General features: G+C 42.8%; 1 protein-coding gene across 12 annotated transcripts; it reads left to right on the top strand.

The window, feature by feature from the left end:
• The first annotated feature begins 4,029 nt into the window (after window positions 1-4,029).
• Window positions 4,030-8,981, top strand: LOC120655388. Of its 12 annotated transcripts, XR_005667470.1 has the most exons (5): window positions 4,030-4,573; window positions 5,153-5,272; window positions 6,221-6,282; window positions 6,470-6,534; window positions 8,533-8,981. XR_005667470.1 is itself a non-coding variant. In XM_039933177.1 (3 exons), exons 1-3 carry the CDS (start codon window positions 4,148-4,150, stop codon window positions 8,535-8,537), a joined length of 642 nt encoding a protein of 213 aa, XP_039789111.1. In that variant the 5' UTR covers window positions 4,030-4,147; the 3' UTR covers window positions 8,538-8,981. The 12 variants fall into 12 exon arrangements, 4 of the variants coding, with proteins under 4 accessions (XP_039789111.1, XP_039789113.1, XP_039789112.1 ...); XR_005667471.1 differs by lacking the exon at window positions 6,470-6,534; XR_005667469.1 differs by having other exon boundaries at window positions 6,470-8,979.
• Window positions 8,982-9,265: the final 284 nt, after the last annotated feature.

Genomic DNA, 9,265 nt, shown 5'->3' with positions numbered 1-9,265 from the left:
TTTTAATTTGGTCGATTATGTCTTTTTTCAGTCTTGTATGGGCATTTTAATGTTGGTTCTCAATAAAACTGTTCTATGGAGGCAATAATATTGATTCCTAATAAACAATTCTATTGTTGTATCTAGGCATAACAATACATTTGTTTAAGCATTTTTTGTCTAATCAATTTTATGTCAAATTACTGAGCTAATCCATAGATAATAGATGCATGTGTTTTCCTTGCAGTAGATCAGCTCATCCACGCATCATCTGCTTAATCTCAGGATGCGCTGTATCCAATGTCCAAAAGATAACCTCTGCATTCCGTCTGAAATTCAGATGATTCAGAACTCTGGAACTATGCCTGATAAATCTTGTGCGGAGCAAGTTGGAAAGGTGCGTGGAGAGGTGGTTCACGTACACACAGAGGTAATCAGTGGGCGTGCCATTGCTGCGCGCAGCCTCCCTGTCTGCCCTCTTTGATGTTGTGTATGGTTTGAAGAATTCAATTAAAAATGCTTTTTGTCCATGCTCTAATTTTCTCACTATTTCTTAGAACTTTGCTTATATGGTTCCATAAAGTTTCTTACTATGCTTAGGAAATTCACGACTATTAGTTAGGCAAAGTAACACTTTTAGTTGAGCAATTTGTTATTAGTTAGGAAAAGTATTGTTATTAGTTGGGTAAAGTTTATATTTAAGAGTTAATTCCCTGAATGCCATTGAAAAATATGACTCATCCCTTATATGCCACTGAATGGCATGTGGGGGATTTTTTTGTGTCTATGACATGTGGGGCCAATGGCATATAAGGGATGGTTATAATTTTCAGTGGCATATAGGGAATTGACCCTATATTTAATTAGGCAAAGTTCTATTATCGATCAGGCAAAGTACTTTTATTAGAAAGGCACTTCCATCTTGATATTGTTCTGTTCGATTGGAAATACCTGCATTAGCCGTAGTTTCTCCTCTCGCCAAAGGGATAACATGAGCTCATCACCTCTTCTTTTGATTGGGTTGGCACAATGGTGGCAGCAGTTGTTTTGCCGCCCCAACATCAGCAATGTCTGTCACCAGTTTGGGCAGATAAGCATCTTAGCAATCCAGCAAGGTTTAAGATGTCCGGTATATGGAAGGTCTTCTGTCGACACAAACAAGGGTTAGTGCTCCCCTCGGTGGCTGTGTTTTATGTGGATTTTTTTGCACCATTACTTACTCGAATGATTTAACTGATTTAGGAGGCATGTTTCTTTGGAGTCTTTAGAGCATATTGAAGTGTAAATTGATAGGTGGAGCCGTGGAGGTAGGAGCAGCGCTACACGAAAGTGAGTTCTCATTCAGGGTTATGGAGATTCATTTCCCATTGATACTCCCTAGTCTCTGAGTCACCTAAATTTTTGTTTGTTTTTTTTGGATTTGGTGGTGAGGGAACTTCAAAATGGGGACAACTAAGAGGGACATTGCCTTAGGCAACTTATGCTAAACCAGAAAAAAATTATTCATTTTAGTTTAGTATTTTTGTGTTATGCTTTTAGCATTTTTTTTTGTATTTTGATGATTTGCCATTTTTGTAGACTGTTGTTGCTAAACCAACATGGAAACTGTGATCTCATTTTGTTCTGCTTAGTGCTAGTTTCAAAAAAAAAGAATCATGCTTAGTGCTTGGTGCTAGAGGAGGGGCTCACACAATCTGATTATGCAGCCAATTCATGTTTTTTGGTGCTAGAGGATGAGGCTCATGCTAAGAATGATGAGGGTCGTGGTGTAAGTCCCTACTTCTCTTCTTTCCCCTTCCCCTCCCCGCTGGGCATTGTCTTCTGTTCCTTGTACTAAAACAAGTTAACATTTGCCGCTGAACAACACAGCGTTGCTTTTTTCAGTAGTCTTGGTGTTTCGTTGATTTGATCAATTTGTGATGGAGAACAATGTCACTACTGTGGAGAAAAACCAAGGCAGATAACAAGGAGGGGACCTGGAGGTCTCATTCCTAATGCTAATTTCTTCTATTTTTCTTATCATGACTTTGACGTAGTAGGCTATACACCCTAGCATAATATGGATTTAAGACAAGTGATACTTGCTTTTCATTTTAGCCATCATTCTACTCTATAACGACAGGATCGAGTTTGCAATCTGATTTGTTTAGTAAAAAATTGTGTAAAAGTTTCATTATGATATATGTAATTCCACTTGCTCCAGGATGGCTAACACCGGGATGCCAACAAATTCAGCTTCTATGTGTACGCTTCAATTCCAAATATCAAATCAGTATAAGCAATAGGTATTTAAGCTATATCCCAGTAAACATTGTAAATGTCCTTCTCATGCACTACTAGTACCATTGGGATGCTCAATAATATTACTACTAGATAGCAAGCCATATAATGGAAACAATATCTGTCGAGATATCATAATGGAAACAATACTGTGTAGACTACCACTATAGGATGCTCAACAATATTTTTTCTATGTTTTGGATTAATGCAATACTAAAATATTCACCTGGCCTTGATTGTAGGAGCTTGGATCTTGTACGGGAGCAATAGATACATGTCTCAACCAACATATATATAAGGAAGAAAGACTGGTTGGTAGGCAGTACCATGTACCCTCTGAGATTCATTCGGTTGGCAACTTTTACTGAATCGTCAAGCAAATATATTCATTTTACTTTAGCATTTTTGCATTCTGATTCTATCATTTTCATGTTTTCCTATTGATATTTTTTTGGATTTCATGTATGAAACTTATGCTAAACCAACTTGCACTCATCCATCTCCTTTTACTGAGTCTATTTTTCTGCATGCATGTTAGCTTTTTCCTGCATGGTCATTAGCCTTTTGCATCTCTACATGGAAGACAAATTTATCTTGTAGTTCTGAAACTGGTTGCATGCATGTTCATCATTAGCATTTTAATAAATTTCAATAGGCATTTAAATACTACCCAACTAGCAATTAAAATGTTAACAGTTTACACATAAACATTGCATGCAACATTTTCCTCAGTAGGCAACAATATGATTCTAGATTAAGCAAAACAATAAATTTCAGTAGGCAATGCCATGTTTCTATACTATGGAATAATATGGTTTTTGATAGGACAAAAAGTGCACTTCATAATAAGTAAAGAATCATTACTTTTTTATTACTCTATGCAATCTGCATTCAGCAACCTGCAATGTGAGGTCTGCCATGCAGTGGACAGTAGTTATTGGTTTGGTTTGGTTTGAAACTTTTTGATTGTGCCTGCATTGCCAATAGCATGAGGTTAGTGTTCTTGACAATTTTTTCATTTCTATCTAGGTTTGTTACTCGTCCTTTCAGTTGAAACTCTTGTCTAAAGTGGAGCAAGAAAGAATGAAGTTGTCAGATTTTCTTAATGTTTATTGCTGAGAAAGTGTGAAGAAGATGCAGCCTCACAGGTGAACAAGGACTAAAACAAGTACCAGTGCATTTTGTGGGTACAACATCTTCAAATTGGTGCCTGTTTGTTCCCAATTTGTTGTGATGTTTTGCCTATGAATAATTTGAATCCAGAATGTTTCAATTTCGCTATAAAGAGTCAAAGACTGGTATGGTCGAGGCTCTGCATGACCCTCCCTCGTCATCTGGTGTGATCAGACTAATGCTGCATCAACGCTACACTATACAATCCCATGAGAAATCTAACAATTTTGAGATTCAACATATCAGTGTATTATCTGTGCAACTTTGTTACTTCATTTAGTGTCCAAAATGTGTGCCGCAACCTTCATCCAGTAAGCGGTGGTTTCTGGGAGCTGGCCTTTGCCTTTTTAGTGAAGCAGTAGCATTTTAGATCAAGAGAGCTGTTGAATTATTCTAGTAGAAAAATATATTTAGGCCATATGCAAGCACACTCTTTGTCAACTGCAACTCCACGTGCAGGGAAAAAAGTAGCGGCAACAACTTTTTACTAAAAAAGGAAACTTGCCTTGCCGTGTATTGAAAGCTTTCCAAATAAAGGGCGGCCGTACGGGTAGGCCAATTTACGGCCGGCCATAGGCTAGCTAAGTCCTCTTTTTTCACCGTGCCACTTCCCACATCTGTTGGTGTCGTGATTGTCCTCCACCCGCGCTCCCCTCCCTCTTCCCCACGCCGTCGCTCCTCCCCACCCCGGCGCTGCTCCCCTCCCTTCCCCTCCATGGCGCCCCTCCTCTCTCCTCCCCGGTTCCCCTCCCCTCCCCGGCGTTGTTCCCAGTCCCCTCCCCTTCCCCGCAGCTGCTCGCCTCCCAGGGCGCCCATACCCTCCCCCAGCGCGGCGAGCGGCGACGCTGCTGCGCGAGGCCGCGGTCTGTGCGGCGCGAGGAGAGGCGACACGATGGCGTCCAAGGTCCACTCCTTCCCCAAGCCGCCACCGACGTCCGCCCGCACCAACGCCGCGCACCACCTCCGCCGCCGTCTCCGCGGCCTCTTTTGCCAGAACCCTAACCTCGCCTCGGCCACGATGGACAAATCCGGCTCGGCCCCCATCTTCCCGAATGTGCGCACCCCCAAGGGCGCCTTCAGGGACTTTCGGGACCGCCGTGCTGGCATCGTCAAGGCTCTCACCACCGGTGCCATCATTAAGGTTTTTTGTGCTTTGTAAATTCCAAATGCGTTTAATACTGTGTAATGTTGGGATTGTCGTCGTCCACGCGCGCCCGTCATTGTCCTCCACCCGCAGCTATTAGTGCCGTGAGGAATAGAAAGATGAGAAGCCGCAGGGCATTGGTTTGCTTTCTCAGTTGTGATAGAAGCAGAGGAGAAGGAGATGGTATGCTGCTGAATGGTTTCGGCAAAAGGAGATGGTGCTTCAATTAGCTGCTTCCTTGTCTGCAGAGGAGGGATTGAATCTACTATTTGACGGTGTTTGGAACAGGAAGAACAGAGGGAGATTGATACACAAAGAGGTCCATGACATCTTTGTCATGAAAGCTTTTATCTCTTAAATCTATCAATACACAAATATAGAATCTTTAGAAAATCGCTTCACCATGAACACTTTTATCTCTTAAACTTATCTATGCAGAAATATATAATATTTAGAAATTCGGTGAGCACTTGAACTAATTAGTTGTTCAGTGATTGTGCATAACTCATTTTGAGTTTTATAATTTCTTGAAAAAAGTAGCTTAATATCTAATTTAATTTTTTTCATGGTACACAGATTGCAGAGGAGCGCTTGGAGGATAGTTGGGTCCCTTTGGACGAAACAGTGGCTACTGAAGAACTTGAGGAGATGATCCACTCTAAAGAGGTGCACACAAATGCAGTAATCCTTGAGAGCGTAAGTCCTGATTCCAAATCAATGTCATCGGCTTATACATTATTAGTTGTGGTGTTTATCTGGAAAATGACAAACCTGCCCATGCAGCAAAGTAAGTAACCATGCATATTTCTATTGATAAGCATATGGACAATTGCCCTTTTTCTGTTGACACTCCTCCTGGTTGCGAAAGGCTGAGTAAATAACCACCCCACTCTACTAGATGTGCCCAATTCCGAGTAAAATTACTGATCTCTGTGTTCCACTGCTACTTGGCTCTGATTTTTTTCCACCCCGGGCTATACCCATGATTTCATTACCGCATAATAATGAAATTACAAGAGTTCAAAAGGAATACTTGGCTCGGATTGAGTGGTGAATTTTTCTTTTTAGCTGGAACTGAAATTGCTAGTACACCTCGGTGAGATCATGTATCAAGTATGATGTAGTTTTCTACTGTAATCCTTTTCTGTTGCCAAGGGATGAAATGAAACAGCTCATTTTTGCTTTAGTTGACAGGATGTTCAATTTCTCAAATTAAGTACTCAGTAAACAATAGTACAACACTATGTGAGAAAATTTCTGATTAACCTACTAATGGCTTCAAGTTCTGTTGATATATGAATAAAGATTGGATCTATAATATTCTGCAGTGGTTAACATTCGAATGCATTAATAGGTTACATGTAACATCAACACAACTTTCTCCATAAAAACATCCTGCATTATTGCAGTCCATTAAGGAACTTCCTGGCTAGGTCAGTGTTCCATCCATATCTGATTTTGGCACAGCTCCTCCCTTGTCAGCCATCCATGGTTTAGAGAATGAGTTCAAACAGGATCAGCGAGGCAAGAGTTATTCCGAATGCTGCACTTATTATTCCCCAGACAGGCAATCCTAATGGATGAATAATTTTCTAGTATGCCTTCTTGGCTGTGTACACTGAGGTATTTGGACTTTGTATGCAGTGATCTTGTTGATCTAATGGATGAATAATTTAAAGGTTTACAAAGAGCTTATATGTGTTCAGGTAAATTCTATTTAATTATGTCATTATAAAATCTAGTCCCATTCAGATCTTATAGTCTTTTTAGACTTGATATTGGAAATATTAAAGCAATGTGATTTTAATCACCAGAATGAAGAATAATTCGTTATGTGGTTCCAAAGAGTATTTCTCATTATTTTGTCCATGTGTTTCTATGATTACATGATAGGAACAACACTTGATGCTGGATAGCCAAAGCACAAGTTATATATCATGAATTACAAATAAGAAAAGGTGATGTACTCCATCGCTATCTACGTATGATTTTGATTTAGCAGTAAAAACTTAAAAATAGTTCCTAGACTTAAGTGGCCATACAGTGATATAATTGTTTCTTGATCCAAATATAGTTTATTTAGTCCTTGGTGATATACTTCCTAGCTACCTATTGTTAGAGTAGAAGAGTGTGTGTCTAGAGTCTTCTCTTGTAGTGTGTATATATATATATCCCATGGGGCTAGTCAATACATTGAACATGTCGTACATTGAACATCCATATATTCTCACATGGTAACAGAGCTTCGGTTCCTTTGATCCGGCCGTCTCTCTCGATCTTCCGCTGCGCTGCCCCTGGGAGCGTCAATCTTGCTCCTGGGGGCGGCTAATCCAGCCCCAAACCTTTTTTTTCCTTACCCTCATGTCGCAGCAGCAGCAACAAGATTCGTCGCCCCACCCGCCGGCCGCCGTCACGGCCGCCTCAGATCCGCCCATCGCGGATCCGTCGTCGCTCCACCGTCCGTCCGCCGGCGCAGCAGCGCTGCCCGTCCGTCCGCCGGCTCTCCTCCGCGCCGTTCGAGAGTCTTCTTCGTTCTCCACTGTAGCTCACCGAGAATCACTTCCGCTGCTGCCTCCGGGAGGAGCAATCTCCACTCCCGGGGGCGGTCACCTCTTAGCTGTAGGTAGTGGTAGCCGTAGCAGCAGCAGCGCCGCCGTCCTCCTCCAGTGTGTCGCCCGTCGCCACCAGTCCGTCGTCGCCATCTCTTCCGCCGCCGTCGTGGCCATCGTCCTGCTCGTCGTCGCATCAGCCCGCCGTTGTGGCTCACATTGCCGCGGCCCTCCTCCTCGGCCGCCGTCCCCGCACCTCTTCCTTGGCCGCCGTTCCTGTGGCCCGACGTTGTCGATTCGCAGTCGCCCGTCATGGATCTGCCCGTCGCGGGTCCACCGGCCGCCTATCGTCGTCACCGTCGCAGCTCTCCATCCGCGACCCATCGCTGCCGCTGGCTGCTTGTACCCGCCGCCGCTCGTCGTCATCCGTTTGCAGCGGCCCGCCATCCCATCGCCGCCCTGCCTGCTCTGCCGTCCCGTTGGCGCGGCCCGTCATCGCCCCACCGGCTCCGCTCCGTCCATGTGGTGCGGCCTCCACCCGTCGGCCCGTCGCTGGCGCAGTCGATTCGTCCGTCGCGGAGCCATTGTCCCCGCCCGTTCTGCTGGTGCAGCCCCCACTTCTCCCGCCCTTCCACGGTCGCCGGCGCGTCTCTCTGCTCTCTGTCTTGCTGCTTTCAGCTTGTGCTACTGCTAGTATCTGCCATATATCAGAGTCTTTTGTCTCATGTCCAGCTAGCACCTCAGTCATATTCATCAGCGTCGATCCAAGTCCAGATCCACTTCATCTAGTTCGCCAATGCCGTGCGTGTCTACAAATTTCAGTTGTCAAATCAGCCATTTCTTTTTCTCTATTGGGTTTGCCGCGTTGTGTGGCTGCCCCATCATCATCATCATCTTCTTCTTCGTCGTGTTGATGCATCTTTACCACTTGGCCCTTTTTCGTAGCCTTTTTTGCTACACATCATCACCAAATGGTCTTCTTAGTCATCATCACGATAGTATCACGGCTTTGCCTTCTTGCAGCTGTGGTTTTATCTTTATTCTTCTTTGGCTTGGTTTGACACATTGTTATTATCGTCGACTTCATATATCGACATTGGCTGCATGCTTTGGCGACATCTTCAAGCTTGGACTTTGGATATATGTTATCTAGTTAATGTATAAGTGTCATCTGGTTTGATATGTTAGTGTCCTTTAAGTGTTGTAATTGTACTTTCAAACTCAATGCTTGTAATCCACCTTGAGTTTGAGGGGGGTGTTAGAGTAGAAGAGTGTGTCTAGAGTTTTCTCTTGTAGTATATATATATCCCATGGGGCTAGTCAATACATTGAACATGTCGTACATTGAACATCCATCTATTCTCACATCTATATGTACATTGAAATGATCAATGTTATTCTATGCAGGTTGAAATGATCAGTGCTTGAATTCATATATTTTTATGGCAACAATGGATCATGAATGGATTACAAAAAATTACTAAATCGCATACAGGGCCCCTTTGGCCGGTCTCCAAACGGCCCTGAGCCTCCGGCGGCTCCTTGTGGTTTCGTGAGGGGGGGGGGGGGGGGGGGCGTGGACAGAGAGAGAAGACTCTAGTGAAAAGCTAGCTGTGCTACAATAGCATTGTTAGGTGGAGCTGAACCCCATTGGAGCCATGCCAAAGGCACCCATAGCATGTCTAATAGTACAGACATCCTTTTCAAAAATATAGTATAGAGACATCATGTACCCTCCATTGCTATATATGTACATTTTCTCTCTAGAATCATGTCATTATATGGACACGTCATGTGATGAATAATATTATTGTTTCCTCCCACAATCAATACAACTTCCAACGATTATTCAAATTTGTGGTTTGTGTGATTTTATAATGTATCATATTCCCAAAAAAATCGTATCAACATTATAGACCATATGCGAGTGTATAATAATATTTTTTTGAAAAACTTGAATGTGTTACCATAGATAAAATATGTGTTACGAGCCATGTGTTCTTATTATCCTGAACTGTGTTCTCATGAAGTGTTACTGACACAATATAGAAGTGTTACTAGGGTTAAAAAATATGTTACACAATGACATCATTGTAACACTATTTTAGACATAAAAGAACACATGTGTTGTGTTCCAATA

The sequence above is a fragment of the Panicum virgatum genome, chromosome 1N (genome assembly GCF_016808335.1).
Source record: "Panicum virgatum strain AP13 chromosome 1N, P.virgatum_v5, whole genome shotgun sequence".
NCBI classification, from domain to species: Eukaryota; Viridiplantae; Streptophyta; class Magnoliopsida; order Poales; family Poaceae; genus Panicum; species Panicum virgatum.
This window is presented reverse-complemented; position numbering and strand designations above follow the sequence as displayed.

Coding starts and splice junctions, on each gene's coding strand:
- LOC120655388 (XM_039933176.1), top strand. CDS start 4,148: ATGGCGCCCCTCCTCTCTCCTCCCCGGTTCCCCTCCCCTCCCCGGCGT. Junction 4,574..5,152: donor CCACCGGTGCCATCATTAAG/GTTTTTTGTGCT, acceptor CATGGTACACAG/ATTGCAGAGGAGCGCTTGGA.